This window comes from Crocodylus siamensis, chromosome 7 (assembly GCF_052110815.1).
Source record: "Crocodylus siamensis isolate JL-2025a chromosome 7, ASM5211081v1, whole genome shotgun sequence".
Lineage (NCBI taxonomy): Eukaryota > Metazoa > Chordata > Crocodylia > Crocodylidae > Crocodylus > Crocodylus siamensis.
In genome coordinates, this window is record NC_143401.1 from 97,981,555 (window position 1) to 98,006,224 (window position 24,670).

The window sequence follows — 24,670 nt, forward strand, 5'->3', positions numbered from 1 at the left end:
TGGGGTGTGGGCACGTGGCAGGGGGCCCGGGCCGGCTGAGCCGTGGCAGGAGGGAGTGGAAGGCGCTAATGGAATTAGCCGTGGATGCTAAATCAGGAGGTGTCGCGCAGGGAGCAGGGACGGCGGGAGGTGCCGCACGGGACCGGCGCAGCGGGGGAGGGGGGGCAGCGGGGACAATGCACAGGAAATTAGACAGCGCTGGCAGCCAGCGAGGGTGACAGCGGGGGATGGGCTGGGGGTGCCAGCCCAGGGGGAAGGGCCAGCTCCCTGCAGCCGCAGCCACCGGCATGGATGTGTCCAAAGCTGCCCTGCTGCCTGCTGCCATTTCCCCCCCCAAGGGTGTCCCCAGCGCCCACGCACCCCCTGGAGCCGGGGGCTGCTTAGGATGGTGCTTGGCTGAGCCCAGAGCGTGGAGAGACCCAGAGCCTTTCTCCAGCCCTGGCCGGGGTCCCCAGATGCATGCCATGGGGCCCAGCCTCCCCCCATCACAGGCAGCCCCCGGCAACCCCAATCCCTGCTGCCAGCCCCCGCCCTGGCCCTGGCCCCAGCAGCCTTCCCTCCCCGCCTCCCGTGGCTGCCCCGTCCCCACACAGAATCGTGGCCCTTGGCACTCAGTGTGGCTGCTCGCACTTGGCGTGCAGCACGAGGGCACGGGGAACCGATGGCAGCCTCCGGCGGGCTCAGGGCGGTGGGGGTCAGAGCAGCGGTAGCTTTGGTGCTGCTCTGCCCGAGCACACGGCTGCCCTGGGCTCTTGCTAGGCTCTCTCCGCACTAGGAGCTGCTTGAGGGGTGAGGAAGGGGTCTGCTGTGTCAAGGGCCCAGTGCCGGCCCCGGGGACCTGCTGGAGCTCCTGCCCAGGCTGGTACAGCTGCAGCCTCTGCTCCCGAGGGCTGCGCTGGCGGCTCCAGCTCAAGGCCGCGACACCTGCTCGCTTCCACCCCTCCAGCCAGGAGCCGAGCTGCGGGGCGCGCCGGGCCCCTGCACGGATGCAGGTTTTGCTGCCCCCAGCCGCCTCCAGCCTCTGCGTGCGGGGGGACCCCACGACAGCCCTGGAGCTGGAGCCTGCACTTGCCAGGCTGCACGGTGCCACGCATGGATTTGCACAAGAGGCTGGCACACTTGGGGCTGGCACAGCTGGCTCTGCTCCTCCTGCTTCCGGCTGGCCCCTGTGGCCTGACCTCATCCAGAAGCGACTGGACACGTGCTCGGAGGGAAGGGGCATCGGTCACTATTGAGCAGGGAATGCGGGGCATGGCCTCTGCATCGGACCTGCCGGGACCTTGAAGGCTGCAAGGGAGAGAGGAGCAGGGGAAACCCGCTGGGACCCAGGTCACTCTCCCTCCAGCCTCCACCCTCTGCCCGTGTGACACAGAGCCTGGGCAAGGCGGACCTGGGTCTGACCCGGCACAGGGCGGCTGTGACGTCCTTATGACCCGTGCCTGGCGCCCTGGGTGCAGAGATGCATCCCCTGCACCCAGCGGCCTGGAGCCCCTGCACCCGCTGGCCCCAGGGCCCCTCCCACTCCCGCTGCCAGCCCCCAGCACCCCCCACACCACCCCTGCTCCACCCCACTGCCCTCTTCGCCTTCCCACCCCTCGCAATGCCAGCAGCTCCCTCGCACGCACCCAGCTCCCGCCTGCTCCACCCCGTGTCCCCCCCGGCCGCCCACTGACTCTGTCACCGTGCGCCGTGCCCCAGGGTCCCTGCTCGGACGCTTCCTGTCGCCGGGACATCATTAGAAATGTTAATTATTAATTATCGCTAAAAGCCCTTTTTGCTGCATTGCTGTTCTGGAGCTATGCTATCGCTCGGCCCCGTGCTGCTGTAACCGGATCCACCTGGGACGGTCCCCACCGCATCGTCCCTGCGCCGACGGCCCCTTGACTTGCTCCCGCGAGGGGCGGGGAGGTGGACCCGCTGGGCCCAGACTTGCTGACGCAGCCCCCCGCCTGCCTGGGGCTGGGCTGGAGGAGATGGCCCAGGGTCGGGCGCTGGGCCCAGAGGCACCGGGACTGTTCGGGTGGGGAGCTGGGTGGGCGCCCCCCTGACCGCAGGGCAGGGCGAGGCTGGCAGGAGGGCCTGGGGCTGGTGCCGGACTCTGCCAACAGATGCGGAGGAGGAGGAGGAGGAAGAGGAGGAGGGTGCCCCAGGAAGGACAGGCGGGGGCCCCCAGTGGGGCTGGGGCAGAGCAGGGCTGGCCCAGCCAGGAGCAAACACCTGGGCTGGCTGAGCTCAGCCTTGCACGGCGCCGCCAGGAGCCTGGGGGTGCCGCAGGGTGGAAGGAGGCCCGGGGGCAAGCCAAGGTGCTGGCTTGGGGGCAGAAGAGCCCCGGGGGTCCGGGCAGGGGCTGGGTGCACCCAGGGCGCAGCGAGCCGGAGCTCAGGGGGAGCGACCCTCGCCCCACCGAAGGACCTGGAGCCTCTCCCAGACCCCCAAGGTGGGGGAGCCCAGTGGGACCCCGCGGTGTCCCCCGCCTGCTCGCCCTGCGCCAGGCCCCGGGGCAGAGCCCCTGGAGCTGGGAGCGTCCAGGCTGGGGTGAGGGGCCGTGGGGTGGGTGAGGGGAGCACCAGGTCTGGCTTAGCCGGACCCAGCCCGGCCCAGGCTGCTCTGCCGAAGCGCTTTAAAAATTCATCAGCTGCCAGTGGATGCTGCTGATGAATCAGTCCGCGTCCCCGTGGGCGGGAGGGTCGCGGGCGGAGGGGCCGTCACCAGACACCGTCAGCAGAGAGATAACGAGCCACTTCCTGCTGCTGAGCCTGTGGGGCCAGGGCAGGTGGGGTCCCGGGGACAAGGATGGTCTGGGGGCCCTGAACCAGCCCTGCCCCGGCTCCTCCATCCCCCGTACTGGCCCCGGGGGCTCTTCCTGGGGATGTTGGCTCAGGGGCAGCCCCGGGAGGATTAGGGGTGCCCCAAGCCATCCACAGCCCTGCTGCCACTGCCGCTAGCTCTAGGTCCAGCCCCTTCTGCAAAAAACCAGGAATGCAAGCACAGACGCCTGGGCTGGGCCAGGCCAGCACCAGGAGAGGAGCCCTGGCCAGAGCCCCCAGGACGGCCGCCAGCCCCGCAGCCATGGCCAGGGCCCCATGGGCCCCTGGCCCACGTGTGCCAAGAGCTGCTGCTGCTGCCACGCGTGCAAACCCTGACCTCCCAAGCGTGCCCGTCTCCTCACCGCCTTCATGCATTTCTGATACCGGGGACGCTCCGTGGGCCCAGCAGCGCAAGCTGGGCTGGGGGTCCCAGCCATGGGGACAGGCCTGCCCCCCGCAGCACCTCAGGACCCTGGGCCCAGCACCCGGCGAGGCCTGGGCGCCCGCCCTGCAGCCGACGGGGAAGGGCAGCTGGCCGCAGGGACTGGAGCCGGTGCTGGGCTGCACGACAGGGCTGCTGCCTCGGCGAGCATCGCGAAGGGGCAGCTCGTCGCACAGACCTCAGCCCCCGTAGGCACCGTGGGGGAGGCAGGGGGGCTTTGACGAGCGGGCGGGTGCCCGGGGCCTGCGGTCGGCTTCGGTGGCCGAGGAGAAGAGGCACCGGCCCGGTGCTGCCGGTTGCAGGAGCTTTCTGGCACGGCGCTGGCAGGGGGCAACAGGCGAGCAGGCGTGCTGACCTGCTCCGTGGGCTGCGTGTGCAGGCCAGACACACCTGACCCTTGTCTGCCCCTGGGCCGTGGTGGCATCCAGGGTGGATCTGGAGCCAGGGCCTGGCAGACGGGGCCACCAGTGCCTGGGGTCACTACTTTGCACCCATGACCTGTCCAGGGAGGCCCAGGGGCGAGATGTGAGGGTGCAGCTCCCTGGGCTCCTGCCCCGGCCCTGGGGCTGGGCTGGGGTCTGGGCTCCTGCCAGCGGGATACGAGCAGCTGGTCTCCCCAGTGCCTTGCACTTTTGGTAGTGAGAGGAGCTGTGGCTCCCACGACCTCCCTCCCCCCCTCGCACGCCCGCCGCACGGCCCCGGGAGTCCCGGGCAGGCCCGTATCGCAGTCCGGGGCCAGCACGGAGCTGCAGCTGCCGCTCACGGGGTCCCCAGGGCTGTGGCCTCTGCCCGCAGCACGAAGCATTGTGTGGGAGCCACCGGCCTCGATCAGCTCAGATCTGGAGCCGCCGACAGCTCCTTTCTCTCACCCGCTCATCCTTTCATCCCCAGGCTCCCCGCGGCCTGGCTGACGTGGCTGCAGATGAGCAGACAAGGGGAGGCAGGCAGTGCCCCCGGCCCGCTGCCCTCCCCAGGGAGACCTGTCAGCCTTGGAGCCACGCTACCCCTCGCCTCAGCAGCCCCCCACTTGGAGACACGGGGGCAGCTGGCACGGCCCCACCATCAGCTCCTGTTTGTTGTGGGGCTCTGGCACAGACGGAGGAGCCGCCCGCCTGCCCCGGCGCTGCAGCTTGGGCAAGGCGCTGGGCTCCGTACCCCCAGCCTGCAGCCTGCAGCCGGCTCTGGGTGCCGCGCAGCCGCCCCTGGCTCAGGAAGGGGGTCTCCGGTGGGCCGGGACTCGGGCCGTGGCCTGCTCCGTGCGCAGGCTGGAAGCCGTGGCCTGGGGCCTCCTTGGCCCCGGGGAGCCAGCAGCCGTGGTTGGGGCCGGCTGTGCCACAGAGTCCGGGAGACCTTCCAGGGGGCCGTTCCCACGGGTGGATGCGGGGTGGGCGGGGGTGCGCAGCCCGTCTGTGGCTGGAGCAGGTCCCCGAGTGCCCTGCTGCCGGCAGCCGGGGGCTCCGCGCGGCTCAGCCTCCCGCAGACATAAATCATTTTCTAATTTATAACATGAATAATTGATTCTGCCTCTGTGGCCGGCGATAAATCTCCCGCGCGCACATGCATAAGAAAATAATAATAATGAAAGCGATCAGGACCCGCCGCCATCGATTAGCTGTGTGCAGGGGCTGTCGCTGTGGTGCCTGCCCGGGGCAGGGGCCAGCTGCTCTCTGCTGGGGTCTCCCTGCATTGGGGGTCCCTGCTTGGGGGCAGCGGTGTTCCCCTTCCCTCGGCGGGTGGAGGGGCTGCCCCCAGCGAGCTGCCCCGGCTGGGTAGGGTGTGGGGGCTGAGCAGGGATAAAGACAGACTGACTTTGTGCCCGTGCTGATCCCCGTGTGTCTGGGGAGTTCACAACACCGAGGCCCCCGACCTGCTCCCTGGCGCTGCGGCTGCATTTTAGCAGAGGGGCCTTTCTCCCGGGTGTCTGTTGGTCCTCGGAGGTCGAAGGCGTGGGATGCCAGGCCCCACTTGGCCAGCAAGCCCTGCTCTGGGCCCAGGCAGCCTGGCCTGTTCCTGCCAGCGTGGCCATGTCCGGGGACCCCTCCCGGGCGCAGACGGGTGGGGGCCAGCCAGGCTGAGCATGGGCTGGAGCCAGGGCAGCAGACCGCAGGGCGAAGCGCTCGGGGGCTGCGGTGAGACCTCCTGGCAGGGAGCTGGGGCACAGCGTGGTGGTGGGGGGGGGACCAGGCCGGCCCAGCTCTGGGGGGTCTGTGGCAGGTCCCTGGCTCTGCTGCCCAGCGGCCGGTGGAGCAGAGAGCACCCGGAGGGCCCCAGCCCTGGCAGAGCTGCCCCCGGGGTGCCCCCGCATCGGGAGTGGCTGGCAGCTCGGGGACTTCATTAGCGGCTGGAGGAAGCGAGCCGTGGGCCGGCTGCGTCTGGGCGTGCGAGCCGCTGTGCCGCCGCGCTCATTACAAGCTGGCACGGAGCTGTGGATGCAAAGCCGCCGCGGTCCCCCGGGGAAGGCATCCCCACCGCTCCCTGCAGCGTGGATGTGGGAGCCTGTGCCGGGAGGCGGGCCGGCAGCGCGTATCCCCTGCCTCTGCCGCCCCAGCAGTGCCGGTCAGCACCGCTCAGGCCCCCGGTCGCCAGCCCCAGCCCCGCAGAGCTGGACACCAACCAAGGGAAGCTGCTCGCACTTAGAGCGCTGCATGTGGGAATGGGGAATCGATGGCGGCCTCGGAGGGGTCGGGGCGGGTGGGAGGGGGTCAAGGCTGCGGTAGCGTTCCCACTACCGGGGCAGGACCGCGGGGTCGTACCACAGTGCCAGGACCCCACTGCCACGGGGTCTCCAAGCCCTCTGCACTGGGCCCTGGCGGGGGGGCCTGGGCACAGGCCTCTGTGCTGCGCGGTGGCTGGGGGCCGCCGGGGCTGGGGGTGCCGGGAGCTGGTTTATCTGACGTGGGAGCCCAGCCCCAGCAGAGCCCCAGTCCCTAGGTGCAGATGGGGGGATCATAGCTCAGCTCCCCGGGCCCCGCTGGCTCTAAGCACGGGCTCCAAGCTGGCATGCCACACCGCACGTGTGAGCGCATACGTGTCACTATGCACATCGTGTGTTCACGTGCATGTGCATTTGTGTGCAAGTGCATTTGTGCACGCATGTGTGCTTTTATGCAAATGTATATGTGGGGGGTTCATGCTTCTGTGTGTGAGCTCATGTGTCCACGTATGAGCATGCATGTGTTGTGTTCTTGTGGCACGTGTGGGCACGAGTGCATTGTGTGTGCAGCTTCTGTGCATGTGGGTATGTGTGGAAGCATGGCTGTCTGTGCGGGCACGTATCCATGGGTCAGCGCGTGCGAGGGGCATGGACAAGACCTGGGGGAGTCACAGCCAGGAGTCTGGGGGGGGTACCAGCTGAGTGCGGCTGTGGGGTGCGGGGGTCAGGGCTGGGTCGGGGCCGCGGGCGTGGGTGGCTCGGCGCTGGACGTGCTGGGGTGGCGATGCCGCCAGGGCCTGGGTGATTAGCAAGAGAGGCCGTATCAGCGGCGCGGGGCAGGAGTCAGCAGCAGCTGTTATTACATCCCCGGCGGCGCTGAGACAGGCCTTATCGCTCCATCGATACGAGCTTCCTCCTGATGAAATGAAAAATGGACCTGCCGGAGGGGGGAGGGGGCCGTGCGGCGCGGCGCTGCAGCAGCCAGGCACCCCGTCAGGGCAGGGGGGGTAGGCCTGGGGTCTCTTTTGCCCCAGGCAGACACCCCATCAACACATTGTTGCCCGTGGGAGAAGACCCTTTTTTTTTTCCCCTTTTTTTGCACCGGTCCTGGAAGCACTGCAGTAGCAGGTCAGCGCATGGAGTGGACGGAGCACGCTCCGGGTCCACCTCCCGACACCAAACAGAATCTGCTCAGCTTGAGCGGAGGCGGGGCGAGGCTGCGGGGCCCGCCCGACCCTGGGAACCCGCCTGACTGGTCATGGTACGAAGACCCGAGCCTCGCCCGCCCCAGCCGTTCCTGGCTATGGGGGGCGCCCCGCCAACCCCCACTCCTGCGGGGCAGACCCGGTGGCTCCCCGGCCGGGCGCCTGTCAGCCCCGGGACGGGAGAGCAGGGCCGCGGCGGGGGCTCCCGGCCTGGGGGGAGACCCTGCCCCTCGGGGGCCGCGCGGGGCGGGGCGGGGCGGGGCGGGGGCTCGCCCACTCAGCGGAGGGCGATGACGTCGCACGGCGCGTGGGCGGGCGCGGCTCGCGGCTGCGGCCCGGACTACGGCTCCCGGCGTCCCGCGCGGCCGTGGGCGGAGCTGCCCGGGCGGAAGCGGCGGGACGAGGCGGCGCGGGACCGGCCCGGGCCCGGGGACCCCCGCCCCACGTGGTAACCGCCCCGTCGCGCGCGGCCCCGGCCCCGCGGGTCCCCAGCCCCGCCCGCGGGGCGCTCAGCCCGGCCCCGCGGGGGCTGGCAGTGTGGCCGCCACGGCCACGGCCGCGGCCACGTTTGCGGGCGTCGAAGGGCGGCACTGCGGGCGGGGCGCTCCCGGCCCGGGCGCACGGCGGGGGCCGGGGCCGGGCTCGCTCCTGGCGCCCAGCCCTGCCTGCGTGTCGAGCTCCCCCCGTGTCTCCACCTCCGCCCCGGCTCTCGGGTGGAAAGCAGCCTGGGAAAGCCTGGCTGGGAACAGCTCGCCTTCCTTCCCCGCCGCCGAAGGCCTGCCCGCCCGGGCCCTGCGGCCGCCGGGCCGGTGTCTCGCCCTTCCCGGCGCGGTGCCACCTCTCCCGCTCGTGCTCGGACAGGGCCGCGGGAGAAGGCACCGCGGTCGGGGGGCTCAGGGCAGACGTGGGGGCTGCTCTCCCCCTCGCCTTCGCAGGCGGCTCCTCCAGATGCGGTGCCAGGTGGGCTGGCGGCCCCGGGCCTGTGCTGGATGGAGACCGGGCGCCCGGGACGCGTCTCCCTCCTGCCCGTGGCTCTACCGGCGCGGGCCCGGGGGCGCTGAGCCAGCCAGGCTCCGCTGGGCCGTGGGGCCTGGCCCTGGGGCTTGCCGGGGGGAGTGGGGCCAGTGCCCCCCCCCGCCTCCCCGCGTTCGCCGGCTGCCTGCGGCGCGCCGCAGAGCAGATGGTCCATGAAAATGTTGCACACGCCGTCCCCGCCCCCAGCGCCCTGTTAGCAATCTGCCTGCGCCGTTAGGGATCCCGCCGGCCTCGGGAAGCAGATGGGAGCGTGTGCGTGTGTGCAGGCCTGGGCCAGAGCCGGCGTGTCTGGGCAAAGCCGTGCCAGTGTCGCCCCCGCGAGCTCTGCCGGCTCCGGAGCCTCTGATGGAAGGAAATCCCGGCTGTAGGTCCCTGCGAGCCGAGGGGCTGTTCGCCCCAGAGGGGCACGGGCCACCTGCCCGCTGGGGACACGGGGCCGGGCGCCAGGCCCTGGCGTGCTGTCGGTGCTCGGTGGCCACGCGCCAGCTGAAGGGGTTTCTAATCGAGGCTGTTTAGAATCTCCTTGTACCTGCTGTTTTATGGGTATTATTATTTTTTAAGAAGCGCCAGGGCTGCAGCAGGCAATAAAGAGTGACATTGTGCGTGCGGAAGCGCCGTGCCGGCCCGCAAGGGCGCCCCGAGCGCAGCGCTGCAGCAGCTGGGGAGCCGCGGCCGGGGCGGGGGCCTGTCCCCCGGGACACAGCAGGGCCACGCTCCCGACAGCGGCCCGGGGCCCTGCACGGGCACGGGGCAGGGGGCACGCTGCCCTCGCTGCGTCCGCCCCAGGGTTGCCGTTCCACTGCTGCTGGAGGGCTGTAAGGTTATGCGCGCTATTGATGGAACTATGGATCGAGTGGAATTAGAAACCTCGCCAGCTAAAAATACAGCTCCCTGCCAGGAAGCGCGGCAGCCTGCAGCGGGGGCGCTGGGTGCCGCGCATGCTTTTTTTTCCAGGAACTGGCACGGTGAGCGTGAGCCCAGCCGCCGGGGATTGGTGCCCCGCGTGCCCCTGGCCTTGCGCATCTTCCTCTCCGGCGCCTGCTCCTCCCGGCACTGCTGGCAGCAGGATGCATGCAGGCCCCGGGCCGTGGGCTGCCCCATCCACGGGTGCAGAGGAGCTGGACCCACACGGCTCCGGAGCCGAACAGAGCTGGGTTTGTGGCCGACTTGGGTTCAGGAATAACCAGTCCCTCACACCCTCCTCTTGCACCCCCTGCGCTGCTCTCTGGGCGGTGGTGCAGGGGGCATCGTGCCCCGTCCCGGCAGGAGAGAGCAGACCAGGCAGCCTGGAGCAGCCCAGCCCTGCTTTAGCGGCGGGAGGGAGCGGAGATGGAGACCTGGCTCGTGGCTCCGTTGCAGCTCCAGTGCTGCAGGAGCCCGTCCCTGCCCTGCGTCGGAGCAGCCCCGGGCGCCCCGTGCCTGGCTGCTCGGGGGTGCGGGCGCAGGGCAGGGGTCAGTGCTGGGGTGAAGCCGGCGTTGCGGGCTCCGTCCAGCGCAGCTGCTGAAGGCAGCGGGGTCCAGGCGGTGCCCTGGCAGACGTGGGGGCAGCTCTCATGGGAGCCCCTCTCACAGGACGTGCTGCGCGTGTGGGGGGGCACGGGGGGAGCTGCCATGTTCTGCGGCAGCCGTTGGCACAAGTGGCGGTGAGCTGTGCGGCTGCCCCGCTCGCCTGGCGTGAACTGGCCTGGAGGCGAGGGCCGTGGCGTTGCCCCCCCGAGCGTGAAATCAGTTGGTGCCGGTGAGTGGTGCCGGGGCCCAGCGGTGTGTGTAATAGGCCGGGGCGCGGGGGGGTCGCACGCTGCGCCCCGGGAAGCCTCTGTTCCAGCTACTCAAGCGTCTCTCCCTGCACCAGTGGGCGCCGTCCCGCCAGCCCCTGCCCTTGAGACGGGTGGCTGCGCTCCCGGGGGCCTTGACGTGGGTGCCCGGGCGGGATGTCCGTGCTGAGGCTGCGGCCCGCCCCCGGGGCGGCGGGGGACGCTGGTGGGGCAGCGCCGGCGCGGCACCAGCCAGCTCGAGGGTGTGGCCTTGAACGCGCGTCTTGGAGCAGGCTGTAAATCCGCGCCCAAAGGCTCCTCTCCTTGGCGGTGCATGCAGCTGCCTGGCTCCGGGCGGCTGCCTCGGCCCCGCGCCTGGGCAGGGAGCGTGGTCCCTGCTGCGGGCTGCGGCACCCCCCGGGGCTGCGGCTCCCTGCCTCTGCCCCTTGGACCCGCCGGCCCCCTCCCCGCAGGCTCTGGCTGACGCTCGGGGCCTGCCCACGCGGCTGCTGTAGCCGAGGCGTGGGGCAGCGTGGGTTCCCGTGGCTGGACCCCTCCAGGATGAGCCCTCCTGGACCTGTCTGCCTGGGCTGATCCTGCTGGGACTGGATGTGACCCCTCAGCTCCCTGCCTGCCTCGTGGCTCTGGGATGCTCTGACCCTTGTGGCTCCAGGGCTGGAGTCGTCTCGCGCCCGTGCAGGCCAGGCGTGTGCATGGCTCTGGCTAAGAGGGGCCGGGTCACAGTGCTCGCCAGGCCCCTTGCAGGAGCTGGCACCTTCCACCCTGAACCTGAGCCTTGTCTGTTGGGTCCTGAGCGGCCCCCGGGTTGCCCGCGTGGCTGCTGGCTTCTCCGTGACCCCTCGTGCATGCAGCACCCGGGCCGACCAGCAGCCTCTGAACCTGACCGGGAGGCGATTCTTGCCAAGCCCTGCTCGCCCAGCTTCGGGGGGGCAGGTTGCCAACACTTAAAGGCTCTGGTGCCTTCTCCATGGATGTCACGTGTCACGTGTGCCCTCCTGAGCATGCACCGGTGTGTCCCCCAGTGTGGCTGGGCTGAGCTCCCTGCCTAGGGGAGCCAGGCGGGCAGGGCCAGGAGTGTGCCCAGGGCTCGGCTCCGCCTCGTTGGGCAGGACAGGCCGGGCTGCCAGCTTCGTTCGGGTGCCTGTGCTGGGGGGTCCCAGGCCTGCGGGGGAGGGAGCCAGGCCTGAGGTTTCTATGCCCAGCAGCCGCTGGCTCTTGCTGGCCTTGCCAGCCGGCGGGTGCTTCGGAGGTTGCTGAGAGAGACCCATCCATCACGCGGTGGCTCCAGAGGCGCGAGTGCGAGTGCCGCGCTCGCCGGCAGCCGTCCCCCCGCCCGTCCATCCATCCATCAGCCGTGCGGAGCGAGATGTAGCGGAGCAGGCGGCCCCAGAGCCCAGGCACTTTCTGACCGAGCCTCGCGCCCGCGGCTGAGCTGCAACCGCAGAGAGCAGCCGGGGGCACGGCCCGCGGCACGCACCTTCCTGGCCCGGCCTGGCCCGGCACAGGGAGAAGGGGCAGCATGGGGCTCGCGGGCACCCCTTGCCTGGCCTGGGGGTCTCTGTGCTGCGGGGCTTGGTCCTGATCCTGCCCCTGGCCCTGGCAGGTCTGTTTGCAGCGCAGCGCAGGGAGGGGCAAGGAGCCTAATGTGCCGGAGGTGCCTCGGAAATGAGAGCCTTGGCCGTGTTCCTGGCCCGATCGATCCGCCGGCAGCTTATGCATCCTGACATTCATAATCTCGGCCGGCCCTGATGTTCCAGATGAATGGCCACGGGGGCCGTCCATCCGTCACTGCGCATTAATTACTGAAGAGGTGTTTTTCCAGTGATTTACCTGACAGCGGCCGTGATGGATGCCCCCGGACGCAGCGGGCAGCTATTCATCATGCGGCCACGCCTTTCCCCCGCTCCCCGCCGCCGGACGGACCCCCGACCATCCGTCTCCATCAGCCCGTGGGGCTTGGGCCTGGCAGCGAGCAAGCAAATGGTGCTGCCTTATGCTGGGCGCCACGGAGCATCGTGGCCGGTGGGTGCCAGCGTGCCGGCCCTTGCTATGCTCGAGGGAGCACCGCCAGGGCCCTGGGGCAACATCTTCCCCCTTGCTGCTGGGATGGGCGAGCTGAGCCCGTGCCACGGCGCTGCGAGCTGCTGCCCCGTGCGGCAGGGTGTCTCCCAGAGCCAGGCCGCTACTCGTCCCTCTGTGGGGGACAAAGAGGTGCAGGAGGCCCTGGCTTGCAGGCTCTGTGCACATGCATGCGTGCACACATGCACACGCATGCACATGCACGCAGCCCCTGTCTGCAGGAGTGCAGCACAGTTTCTCAACCAGGGGCTGTGGTGTCCCGGGTGCCACGGGGCACCGGCCATGCGAGTCCTGTTTGGGGGCAGACATGACTCATGGATAATGTGACCCCTTTAGAGACCCACTGAATAAGGTGGAGAGAGCGCAAGCTTCTGTGAGCCCAACTTTTCTTCCTCAGCTGCTGTGATTGAGGTCGGATAAATCTGGAGACTGAGGCAGGGATTCATCGTGTTAAAAGCTCCTTGCCCCGCTGTGCCCGTCCGGTCTTTGCCATGGGAAAATCGCTGTATTTGTTTTCTGCAGTCCAAAAATGAGAGAAGACAAAGAGCCGGCATTGTCCGAGGGAGCCTCTGGTCCCTCAAGGGTGCCTGGGCCTGGAGAGGTTGAGAGCCATGGGCACGGGGCCACAGCCGGGAACTGGGCGCCCTCCCTGCCCTGGGCCGGCTTCCCGGGGGCTGCGCAGGCTGGGGCAGGGGCAAGTGGTGGGGGCTGGCATCTGTCCGTGCTGTCATTTGGGCAATGCCTGTTGTACCCCCTGGGCACCTGCCCAGCGTGACCCGGGGGCTGCCCGCGGGGCCCCCAGATGCGGTGCCTGCCGTGCTAGCGATCTGCCTCCTTCTCTCCCTTGCAGGTGGAGGCGGCCATGCAGCAGGAGGGGGAGAGGACCCGGGCTCGACCCCGCAAGCCCGACATGGCCCTGTACGTACCCAAAGCACGCCGGGAGCGGGCGGCTGGCGCTGGCACCGCACTGCCCGCGGGGCACCAGAGGGAGGAGGAGAAACCGTGCCGGCCACCGAGGGAGCTCTCCAGTGGCCACAGCAAGAGGCAGAGCCCCGGTGCCCGTGAGCACTTGGCTGGAGACAGCCGGAGACCAGACGGGAAGGCGAGGAAGGGGCTGGCCCGTGGGGACGTGGCATCAGGCAGCCAAGCGGCACGTGGCCGTGGCCCTCCGGTTCCCAGGCAGCAGCAGGAGGACCCGTCCCTGTCTCGCTGCCCGCGGGAGCAGGCCGCTGCGGGGATAGGGGGCAGCGGGGACAGGAGCCGTGGGAGCCCCGGCTTCCAGGAGCCATGGGCTGGCATTGCCTTGTCTCATCCCGCGGTGAGCGCTTCGGCGGCCCTCTCGGCAGCGCCGGGCTCTTCCTCCGAGCCTGCGAATGGCGTGGCTAGCGCCAGAGCAGAGCAGGCAGGCGCGAGCATCCCGCGTCAGGCAGAGCAGGGCCTGGGCTTTGCAGTACGGCCGGCAGGCAGGGAGCTGGGGAGCATGCTGGAGGCTGCAGCAGGGAGCGAGGAGAAGGCGCGTGAGCTCGTGGCGAGCATCTGTGATGTCACAGGGGAGAGTGCCCCGGCTGCGAGCACGGGTAGCTCGTGTGAGCGCTCAGCAGGGAGTGTCCCAGAGCCAACAGGGGTGAACAGGGAAAGCCCCCGTGAGCTCGTCGAGAGGGATGTGTGTAGCACATCCAAGCTTGCAGGGGAGAGCGTCCCGGCTCCAGCAGAGCAGAGCATGTGTGGTGCACTTGAGTTTGTAGGGGAGTATGTGGGGAGTGCATCTGCGGTCTCAGGGAAGGATCTGAGGGGGGAGAGCGTGGGCAGCCTATCCAACCTGCTAGAGGAGAACGTGGGGAGTGCGTCCGAGCTCGCGGGGGAGGGTGTCCCCAGTCATGGAGCGCAGGGCATAGATTGCACCAGTGAACTCCCTGGGGACAACGCAGGGAGCACATCTGAGCTTGCAGGAGAGAGCGTCCTGGCTCCAACAGAGCAGAGCGTGTGTGGTGCACTTGAGCTCGTAGGGGAGCGCACAGGCAGCACGTCTGCCATCTCGGGACAAGACCTGGGCCTGAGTGAGGAGACCACGGGCAGCCTGTCCGAGCATCTAGAGGAGAGCGCGGGGAGCGCATCTGAGCTTGCAGGGGAAGGCATCCCCTCTCAGGGAGGGGAGCTCGCCAGGCTTGCAGCCGAGTTTGCAGGCTTGCATGCAGGGAGCGTGGCGGAGCATGTGGGGGGCCCGGCAGAGCTTGTAGGTGAGAGTGCAGGTCAGGTGCCATCCTGTGCAGCTGGGCACGCTGCCGGTGCGCTGGGCCGGGCGGGCGGAGGCCCGGGTGAGCTTGGCGGGGAGGGAGCAGACACCACGCCTGTCTGGGCCGGCTCGGGCATCAGGGTCCCTCTGGGGGGCGAGTTCGAGGCCAGCAGCGGGGCAGGCGGACGCACCGAGGGGGTCTCTGGCTGTGCAGCGGCAGGCGCGGTCCAGGGGTCCCCTCATGCATGCAGCAAGCTCGCTCGGTCTCCGGCAGTGGCGTGCTGCCCCTCGGACAGTGCGGAGCCGCTCTTGGGGTGCAGCTCGGCTGTGGAGCAAGATGCCAGCACGTCGAGTCAGCCAGGCTCGGACGGGGGGTCAGCATCATCCTGCCAGGAGGGAGACGGCCCCGGGGCCCCGAGCGATGGCAGCGCTGTGGCTGAGAGCTGGGACGCCCTGTTCAACGACGACGGCGACTGCCTGGACCCGCGGCTGCTGGAGGAGGTAGGGCCCGTGCGCTCGCGGCGGCCTGCGCTCACGGGGAGCGCCTGACCCGGGGGAAGCCGGTGGTCGCAGAGTTTAGAAGATGGGTTTGCATCCGTGGTGGTTTGGGCAGGGCTGGTCCTCCGCAGGCCCCTTCCAGCCCCGCTCCCCCGTGATGCTCTGATTCGTCCTGTGTCATCCTCGGGGGAGGGACGCCTGGGCCATGACCGTGCCCAGGCTGGTGCCTGCCAGCCGCGGGCCGCAGAGGGCGAAGGGAAGGGAAGCGTCTTTGTTTTATAGAACGTAATACGTGTGCTTTGAGAGGTGCTCGAGCACCGTAAACCGCCGCGGTGCCCTCGTGAAACGCGGGGGCAGTTGTAAAGCATGAGGCCAAAATGCACCAGCTCCATTGAAAACGCGGTGCGAAGCTTCCTTGAAGCGGCAGCCGCTTCATCGGAGCAGCTCGTTAGCAACCTTCCCGTAAGCGCCCAGCTGAATTTACGGCAATTAGCTGCCGGTTCCCTGCCAGCGTCAGGGGAGCACTCGGCTTTCGCCGCGAACCCGGGGATTCGTGATTAACTGCTAAATCAATAGAGCAGAGCCGGCGTGGTCCAGACCGGCACGGCCGGCCCCGAGGTAACGAGCGGGGCTAGTATCGCCAGGGGGAAGGTCTGTCCCTGGCTGAGCGCACCCCGGCCTGGGCATCAGCGCCGAGGGGCCTGGTGCTGGAGCTGCCTCGGGCGCAGCTAAATGCAAAGGCAGGCATGGGGATGGAGCTCCGGAGCCGGGCGTGGGGCACGTGGCATGCACACGGTGCTGCAGGTCCCGGGGTCTGTGGCCAGCACAGCACCCGTCTGTCATGAGGCAGAGGCCGTTGCCGCCAGCGCGACTTGCATGGGGTGTGGTGATGCTGGCGGCATGCAGACACGGCTTTGCTACGCACGGGCTGCTCGTGTCTGTGCTGAGCGAGTCCGGAAGGTGCGGGGATGCCTTGCTCTGCTCTGGAAGTTTCGCAGGCTGCTGGGCTGTTTGTTGCCCCAACCCCCGTTGTCCTCCCCCACTTCTGCTCCGTGTCGGGAGGGGTTTAATCCTCCCCCCGAGGCGCTGGTGCTGCTGCAGCCCGGGCTGGGGCTGGGCTGGGCCAATGCTCCTGCTGGCACCGACCCGGGGGGTCTTGCCCCCGCGCTCAGGCTCAGCCCCGTGCTGCACTGGGGCAGGAAGCGATTTCCCCCCTGCTCCGACTGGTTGCAATGGGGGGTTTCCCCTTCCCCTGCAGTGGGGGTACAGCCTGTCCTGGGCTCTCTGCAGCGCCCACAACCCCCCGGCAGCAGCAGGATGTTGGCAGCCGCGGCCCCCCTGCATCTCAGAGTGGGGGCGATGCCTGGGGCTGTGTCGGGGGCAAGTGTGTTGTCTGGCTCCGAGGTCGGACACGGGGTTTGTCTGGGTGGGTTTGGACAGGCTGGATCCTGCCCCAGGGCAGGGGTGGATGTGATGTAACCTCTGCAGGTCCCTGCTGGCCCTGCGGCTCCAGCGTTATATGACTGTGAGAGGGAAGAGCCAGACCTGGGTGTGGTGAAACAGCACCGTGCACCTGGCCCTGTGCGTGTGCAGGCGTGTGCCAGTGCACATGTATATGACAGCAGCGTCTCCTTACATATCCTGGGACCGCGCCCTTTGTGCGGGGGGGGGGGCGGGCGGTAGCTGATGCCCCCGGTCTTCCCGTCCCACCGCCACAGCTTGGCCCTGTGTGGTACCATGGGGCCAGGCTGGGAGACGCTTTGCTCTGTTTCGCGATGTGCAGAAATGGGTGCGAGGACAAGACGGGAGCCGGACGGGAGCCTGCCCGGCTGGACCTGGACCTGGAGCCCGGGTGCTTGGACGGCTGCAGCCGGGAGCGAGGAGGCACCAGCTGTGCATGCGACTGCCCCGGGGCCCCATCCCAGCGTCTGGTTCACATTCCCAGCAGAGCCCCAGCTCAGACCCACTGCGCTCGGTGCTGTACGGACGCAGAGCCCCAAGGTGGTGCCTGGCCCTGTGGGACAAGACCGCAGCCGGGATCAGAGGGATGGGAGCGTGGGGGGAGCTGGCGCAGCAGGGGATCCATGGGCATCGTGGGCTGGCTGTAGCGTGGGGCATGGGGGAAGCCCGCGTGACTGGGTTCGGGGCTGCAGGGGCGTGGGGGGCAGCTGCTGCCACAGGTGCACGGGCGAGGCAGGGCAGAGTGCAGGGAGCCTGATGTGGGCAATGCCGCGTGGCAGAGCTTTGCCCTGGGGAGAGGAAGAGTTTGACAGTTGAGTTTGCATCTGTTGCTTTGCCCAGCTCCATTAAGAGGAGCCCCTGCACTTGGCTGCCCCTCGGCTGTCCCCAGGGCGGGGGAGGGCAGAGCCCGCATGGCGGCCGTGGCTGTGCTGGAGTGCGGGGTGCAGCCCTGGGTGCACGTGGCGTCATCCGCCCCGGGGTCAGTGCCAGGGGCTCTGTGCCGGGGCAGCGTGTGCTGGGGGGCTCCGGGGACCGGCCACGAGGAGGAAAACCCTGCCCCACAGAAAGAAAAATTCACTCTGGGTCTCCAGGTTTTCCAGCCCCTTGCACGGGAGGCAGTGCTTGCAGGGGGATGTGGGGGCTCTGGGCGTGATGGAGCTGTTGTTAATTAACGGGCCGGACAAGAAAATTAGCAGCGCTGCCGAATCCTCATGCGCCGCGGGTCGCTGCCGGCCAGGGAGATTGATGGCGCCGGGCGCGGCGAGGAGATTTCTGATAGCAGACGGCCCCTTCGTCTGCAGAGAGAAGCGGAACGAGCTCTGGCGGCCGGCAGCCCGAGCCAGACAGATTTAGACTGGGAGGAAGGTGCCCATTTTTTAACGAGGAGGGTAATTAACCATCGGAACAATTTACTTAAGGGCCTGGCGGGTTCTCCATCACTGGAGCCTGGGCGTTGCTCCCAGAGCTCGGTGCCAGCTCCCCCCGTCCCGGCGGGTCCAGGAGACGCAGGAGGGGGCGATTCTCCGGCGGTGCCGTGCAGGGAGCTGGGCGAGGCGATTGCACGGGGCTGTCCCGCGTCTGGGGGGGCGCGGGGGCAGTGCCGATGGGGGTACAGCTGCTGTGTGAGCAAAGGCCTGTGCGGACGGGGGCACGAGGAGGCTCGCAGGATGCCGGGTCCCCACCATGGGGTGCAGCAGGCACTGGGGGCGTCCGTCCGCCAGGCCGCAGCTGCCTCTGCGCTTGGCGGGGACCAGGCCTTCTCCCGGCGCGGAGGTGCCAGGGGCCTGGCCAGCTGCACGCGGCCGGGATCAACACGCGGGGAGCAGCAAGCGTGTCCCCGGGCATCGCCCGCCCGCCCGCCCGGCCCTTCCCAGAACGGCAGCTCCCAGGTGTGGAGCAGGGAGCCGGCCGCGGCGAGAGCTGCATTAGTGCAGCATTAGCGCAGCACCGTTCCCGTAAGCAATCAAGGGTCAGGAAGCGCCCGCGCGGAGGGGGCCGTGCCGGCCTGTGCCTTCCCGTCCGCCTCCTGTGCCGTCTCCGTGGCGGGAGGCGACCGGGCGCCCAGGCTGGCTCCTCTGGGCTGGCCTGCCCGCACCAGCCTGGCTCCGGCGGGGGGAACGCCCCGGCTGCGGGCAAGGGCGTGGGGCTCCATCGGGCAGCCGCCTCCGCAGAGCAGGGGGGCCCGGCGGGTGCCCTGCCCGATCTGCCCCTGCCCCTGCCCGGGCAGACGCAGCACCAGCTGCTGAGCCTGCGGCCCTGCTCTGCCGCACGCGGCGCCTCGTGAAGGGCGGGACGGCGCCAGGCATCTCCCCAGGCCCGATCCTGCCTGGAGCCCTGGGCTCCGTCGCCTCCAGGGCCGAGGGTGGCGGGGGGCACGGGGTCCCCAGCTGGACCCGCTGTACGGAGCCCTCCTGAGCCGGCCGCCCCATCGCCAGCTCGCCGCAGTTGCCGGCGCTGCATAACTCAGGCTCCTGCCCCCGCCGCGCCCAGCCCCCCTCCCCGCGCCCCTCACCTGCCTCGAATCCATCTTCCCCGTAAAATTGTCGGAATTAACGCTCTTTATCGACTGAGCCGGCCAGGATTTATGGACTCCAGCCTTGCAGCCGCGGCCACGCCGCCGCGACCGCTCTAGGGATCCGCGGGAAGGGGCTGAGTTATGGGCTCTGCACTGCCTGGCCCGTGCGGGGTGCGGGGAGCGGCACCCCGGGAGCAGCGGGGCTGCCGGGGTCCGGTGCCGATTCCAGTGCAGCACCGGGGGGCCCAGCAGGGGATGCTGTGCTGTGGGGGGCACTGGCCCCGGGGCTGGGCGCTTTGCCCCCCGTGGGGAGGAGCGTGGTGCAGTCCTGGGGTGGCTCAGCTCTCCCCCCTTGCTCTGTCCCCAACTCTCGCCGCAGCTTGCAGCACCCAGCCGGGGCCGGGCACCTTGATCTGGGTGTGGGGAGGCCTGGGGGAGCCGTGTCGGGGCCCCCGCCACATGGCCCAGCAAATCAAGCCATGGGAGACTTAATGGGAAAAGCGGAGGCGCGGTGCGAAGGCCTGATCGATACCTCCCGATGTGCCCAGTGCTGTTAATCCATCTCCCCGCCAGTGTCCGGCCATGTCCCAGGGACTCGCCCCATCCATCAGTCGGTGCGGTGCGGGGGCCAGGACCCGTGGGGGGGGGAGCCGGGACCCCCGTCAGCCGTGGGGCAGCTCACAGGCCTGCGTGCACCCCCCTTGCAGCTGTCGGGCGGCGGCGAGCCCCGGCATGGCGTGCAGGAGCCCCGCTTCGACTACTACAGCCCCCGGGCGGCCGGGCCAGACCTGAGCGACGCGGAGCTGCCCCACGTCATCGAGATCTACGACTTCCCCCAGGACTTCCGCACCGAGGACCTGCTGCGCGTCTTCTGCGCCTACCAGTGAGTGCCCTGCGCCGCCTGGCCTGCCCGGGCACCGCGCCGCCCCTCGGCCCCCGCTGCACCCCCGACCTGGTCTGGGAGCCCTGGGCAGCCCGGCCAGAGCTGCCCGCATGCCCAGGTCCAGGCTCTTGCCATCAGCTGAGTACCCAATGCCAGCCCCATCCTGCCAGCTGTCAGCCCTCCTTGCTGAGCCAGGCAGGGGTTCCCCCAGGTCTCGGGCCCCCTTCTTGCCCCGGCTGTTGGTACCCCCCTCCCACCCCTGCCCATCAGGGGCTGGCGTATATGGCCCCCAGCTCGGCTTCTCTGCCCTGCCAGGAAGAAGGGCTTCGACGTCAAGTGGGTGGACGACTCGCATGCCTTGGGGATCTTCTCCAGCCCCATCACAGGTACAGGCTTCCTGCTCCAGCCCAGGCCCCACCGTCCTCCAGTGGGTGCCGCACATCTGGGTGTCCGCTGGGTGCTGGCACTGCCCCGTCCTGACCCGGCCCCGGCCTCTCCCCACAGCCCGCGACGCGCTGAGCAGCAAGCACCTGATGGTGAAGACGCGGCCGCTGTCCCAGGGCACCCGAGCTGCCCAGGCGAAGGCCAGGGCCTGTGCTGGTGAGTGCGGGTGGAGCAGGGCCCTGTCTCTGCAAACTCTCTAAGAGCAGAGGAGCTGGCTCGATGGCCAGGCTGGGGGGGGGTCATGCGGGGAGGGCGCTGGTACCAGCCCAAGTATTCCCTGAGCCCGTGGCAGTGGAGCCCTAGTGTAGACAAGGCCCCGCGGCTGTCGGCAGCCTTGCTGCAGGGCTGTTCGCCCCAGGCCAGGGGCAGTTCCCGTCCCCCGTGCCTGGCTGCGGTGCCTAGCTCTGAGAGCCCCCCTCGTCGGCTCTGCCCTGCCCCCACAGAGTTCCTGCAGCCAGTGAAGGAGCGTCCCGAGACATCGGCGGCCCTGGCCAGGCGGCTGGTGATCGGCGCCCTTGGTGTGCGGAGCAGCCAGAGCCGAGCCCAGCGGGATGCTGAGCGCAAGCAACTGCAGGAGGCCCGAGGTGGGTAGGTGGGTCTGGGGGAGCTTGGGGCAGGGGCTGGGGCATTTGGGGGCTCCCATCGGAGCCTGGGCAGCCTGTTGCCCTGCGTCTTGCGTGCAGCCGGGGCCCTGCCCAGAGGCAGCTGCATCTGAGCCCCCCATCTCATGGGGTCTGGTGCAGCCTCGCCCACCCTTGGCTCCGCAGCCCAGGGTCCAAGGGGCCTGGGCTCAGCCGGCGCCGCGGGGAGGAGCCGTCCCTGCCGCTGGGCTGGCAGCTGGCTCGCGGCCCTGCAGCTGCAGCGGGCAGATAACGGGTGATGGAGCGCGGCCGCGTGCTGGGCCAGGCTGCCTGGGAAACCGCTGCGCTGCCATCCCCATCACCTGTCGCGAGCGGAGCCAGGCACCGGCTTAACCCTTCCCTGTCTGGTGCCAGGGACTTGCGTCCTCTGCCCCCGGGCCCCCGTTCCCACAGCAGTCCCAGCAGTGCTCTGGGAAGAGCCTGCCCCTGCTTTGCTGCCCGCGGTGGAGCTGCCCCGCTCCTGCCACCTGCCTCGGGCAGCAGGTGCCGGCGTCCAGCTCTGGGCGCAGCGTTTGGTTCTTGCCGCTAGATGGAGCCCGAGCAGCGCCCAGGCTGCCCCTGCCCCTGCCCCTGCCCCTGCCCCGGGCAGGGGATCCAGGCCTCACGCCGCCTTCTCGCCCCGGCAGAGAGGAAGCGCCTGGAGAACAAGCAGCGGGAGGACATCTGGGAAGGCCGGCAGTGAGCCGGCTGCCGGGAAGAGGCTGCCCCACTGGTGCCAGCCGGAGGCTGGGCCCGGGGTTCGAATGCTGCAGCAGCACTGTCAGCCCAGGGAGCAGGGGCAGGCGGTCCGGTCCGTCTGGGCTCAGAGGGAGCCTCTTGGTGCGGTCAGGGCTCCTGCCCCAGCCTGATGCTGCAGGGTGGGCCCTTCTCCAGCTCTCCCGCACCCCGGGAAGGCTGGAAGAGTTGTGGTGCGGGGTCTCGCGGCTGGGCTGGGCAGACCCTGAGCCAGGGACCCATGGCGCCTGCCTGGCGCTGCCCAGCTCCATCTCAGGGTCATTGCCCTGGTGCTGCAGCCGGGGTCAAGCAAAGAGCTGGGGGCTGCGGGAGGCCATTGCTGCCCTACGCCGAGCTGCTGGAGCCACAAGGGAGCACTGGCCTGGAGTCCCTGCAGAGCTGTGAGTGTGCAGAGTCGCTGTCCTTTATTTTCCTATTAAATGCCATTTATTTTATAGTGTGCTGTGGTCCTGGGCTGCTGGGCCCGTGCTTCCCATGCACGGCGGTGGTGACTGTCTCGGGTGGGGGACGCGGGAAGCCCTGGAAGCGAAGCGTTTGGATCCTGGGAGACATGCAGGGTTGCTGCGTTCCCAAAATGTGCAGTAGTGAAATGATTATGTGCAGCGTGCCGTCATTAGGCCCCAGAGTGAATGGCCTCCAGGATCGCAGGGGCTGGCTGTGCTCAGGGCAGCAGGTTTGGGCTGATCTCCACATCCGTTATGACCAACCCAGGCCCTGAGAGGCCTGTTCGTGCTCCCCAGCCAGCCCAGGCACTGCCCGTTGCAGTCCTCCACCCTTCCCGTGCCTCCACCATCAGCTGTGGCACCTCCTACAGCCCCAGCTCCGAGCTGGCCCCGTGGAGCTTGGCCCAAAGGGGTGCAACCAGGTCTTTAACAGAGAAGGGGCTTGGGGACGTGCAGCACCGAGCGCAGGTCTTGCCCAGCTGGCCCGGGCGACGTGCTGCCGGCGCAGCAGCCCGTGTGCAGCCAGTGGCTGCGCTGGGGCCTGCGTGTGGAGCAGGCGCCGGCAGCGTGTTAGTGCCTTGTGCGCGCTGGGAGCACGTGGCCTGCCTCCCTGCCCTGCGGACCCTGCTCCGCCCCTGGCTCCCCGCCGGCCCCGCTCCATGATGGACCCCACGGGCAGGGGCTGGCACCATGCCCGGAGCGAGAGCTGCTGTGGGGCCACGTGGGCCACCCCACGGAGGGGCCCTAGGCACGGCGGGCACCCCGCGGGCTCTCGGAGCAGAGGCCGGGCATCGCGTGGCACCTCTCCGGCAGCTGGGCTGTGGGGTGGGACGGTGCCAGCCTCCCCCTGCTTCCTTGCTGCTGGGCCCGGGCAGGCCCCGGTCCCGCGGGGCGTCAGGAATGTGCCGCCGGCCGCTTGTTGACGTCGCGCTCCCAGCTGCAGACCTCCGCCCTGCTGCAGCCGCAGCCCCAACAGCCCCGGCCTTGTGCGCCCGCCGGGCAGGGCTGGAGCCGCGCCACGGCCGGCCTGTGATGTGGCCACGGGCCGGGCCGGGGCCGGGGCCGGCTTCCTGCCCGGGCGTGGGCGGAGGGAGAGGCTTTTCCTGGCACGCGGCTGCGCCCTGAACCAGGCTGGCCCTGCACGTGGTGGGGTGCGTGCCCCCCGCCCCCGGGAGCGCAAGGGGCCGGAGCTGCGGCTGGCTGGGTGGGCGGGTGCCCGGGGCAGGGGGCTCCGGCCCTGCGGTTGCTCCTGCTCCAGGACAGCCAGGCCTGGAGAGGCCCTCGGGGCCCTGCCCGCTGCCCTCTCTGTCTCCGCAGGCTGGCACTGGCCCATCTGCTGCCTCCGGCCTGGGCGTCAGCCGGTTCCCTCCTCGTGGCCCGCCTGTTTGTTTCTATCTTGAGCAGCCTGGATCCTCCTGCGTCCCCCGGTCCAGCTTTTCAGCCTCGCCCCCCGCTTTCTGCGGGCTGTGATGCTACGTGCCCCCCGTGCCGCGCACGCCCGTGCAGCCAGTGCAATGTGCTGAGCCGGGTGGAGGTACCCGCAGGGCCCCCGTGCTGCCAGACGTGCTGCTCTCATGCTACGATGCCGGACGACCCCGAGTTGCACGCGGCGCTGTGCCCGGCTTCCCAGCTGTGCTGCAAGGCGGATGCACAGGGGTGTGGATGGGCTGGGGGCAAGCGTGGGTGCCCTGGCCCCCAGCTCTGCATGTGCACCGCGGGGGCTGCTGTCCCCAGGCGAGAGGACTGGCAGGAAGGGGCTGGGGGCGGCGGTTTGCACTCCCAGGCTTCATGGCTTTGGCCTGAGGGATCCTGCCCTGGCTGAGTTGTGGAGCTGCTTTGAAGCACTGGGCGCTGGGCACAGCTTGGGCTGGGGCCTGCCCGGCGGGGGCTGGTGCTCCTGGACCGGGGTGCCCGAGGCTCCTGGCTTCAGGGCCCTGGTCAGCTGAGGAAGGGGGGTCCCCTGGGCATTGCCCCCACTCCGGGCTTGCCCCTTCCAGGCAGCTGTGGTGCCCCAGGCTCCTGGCTGCCGGCGCTGCCCTGGGGCCGTGCGGTCCCCGTGGGGCGGTGTCTGGGAAGCGTGGGCCAAGCCAGCGCAGCTGTTCCCAGCTCTGCCGCAGCTCGAGAGCAACGTGCAGCTCTGTGCACATGGGGCCGCAGCCCAGCTGGCTGCACCGAGCTGGGGCAGGGCGGGGGGGACCCGGGCCCCTCTGCGGCACCGCTGCAGTGCAGAGCAGAGCAGCCCCGAGAGCAGACGGCGCGTCCAGCCGCGGGGCCAGGCTCAGGATAACGCTGCAGCCCCGGTGCATGAGATGCTGCTGCTTATGGCCTTTGAGCTCCCTGCTGAGACAGGCCCCTCGCAGGGGCCGTGGTGGAAGCCCTTCGCTGGGGGTCTCTGGGCTCGGGCTGGGCAAGCGCCGGGCAGGGGCCAGCCATGCCTGGTGTGTGCTGTGAAGAGCTGGGAGCCCAGGACCCCTCTGCTCTGCATCGCCGGGGGCGGTGAGAAGAGCAGGAGGATGCTGGCGAGGACCGGGCGCAGCTGGAGAAGGAAGCAGGGCTCCGGGACCCGCCTGGGTACAAAAGAAGGTGAAGGGCGCTGGGAGATCACGAGGGTCTGCACCGATGCTCCTGCTCGCACAGCCCAGGAGACTGCTGGCGGCTTAGGCGACTAGAGCGCGCTGCCGGCCCGTGTTCAGCTTGTTCTCCGTGTCCCTCGGGTCGTGAGCACATGCTCCCCGGGCTGGATCGGTGCACGCGGTTCTTCTGCCCTGGGTGCAGGACTTTGCACTTGGCCTTGGGGAATCTCATCTGGTTGATTGTAGCC

General features: G+C 69.6%; 1 protein-coding gene across 4 annotated transcripts; it reads left to right on the top strand.

The window, feature by feature from the left end:
- Positions 1-7,432: 7,432 nt before the first annotated feature.
- Positions 7,433-21,834, top strand: R3HCC1L (R3H domain and coiled-coil containing 1 like). 4 transcript variants are annotated; one of them, XM_090057978.1, is made up of 7 exons: positions 7,433-7,555; positions 12,847-14,730; positions 19,411-19,586; positions 19,902-19,972; positions 20,091-20,186; positions 20,474-20,614; positions 21,201-21,834. In XM_090057978.1, the coding sequence occupies exons 2-7, from the start codon at positions 12,859-12,861 to the stop codon at positions 21,788-21,790; spliced, it is 2,946 nt and encodes a 981-aa protein (XP_089914104.1). In that variant the 5' UTR covers positions 7,433-7,555; positions 12,847-12,858; the 3' UTR covers positions 21,791-21,834. The 4 variants fall into 4 exon arrangements, with proteins under 4 accessions (XP_089914104.1, XP_089914105.1, XP_089914106.1 ...); XM_090057980.1 differs by lacking the exon at positions 7,433-7,555 and having other exon boundaries at positions 12,605-14,730; positions 21,298-21,500; XM_090057977.1 differs by lacking the exon at positions 7,433-7,555 and having other exon boundaries at positions 20,474-20,618; positions 21,298-21,834.
- The last annotated feature ends 2,836 nt before the right edge of the window (positions 21,835-24,670 follow it).

What these genes read in the sequence shown, in the direction of transcription:
- R3HCC1L (XM_090057978.1), top strand. Translation starts at nt 12,859, where the DNA reads ATGCAGCAGGAGGGGGAGAGGACCCGGGCTCGACCCCGCAAGCCCGAC. An exon ending in ACCCGCGGCTGCTGGAGGAG is followed by an intron (nt 14,731 to 19,410) that starts GTAGGGCCCGTG and finishes CCCCCCTTGCAG; the next exon opens with CTGTCGGGCGGCGGCGAGCC. An exon ending in CTTCTCCAGCCCCATCACAG is followed by an intron (nt 19,973 to 20,090) that starts GTACAGGCTTCC and finishes CTCTCCCCACAG; the next exon opens with CCCGCGACGCGCTGAGCAGC.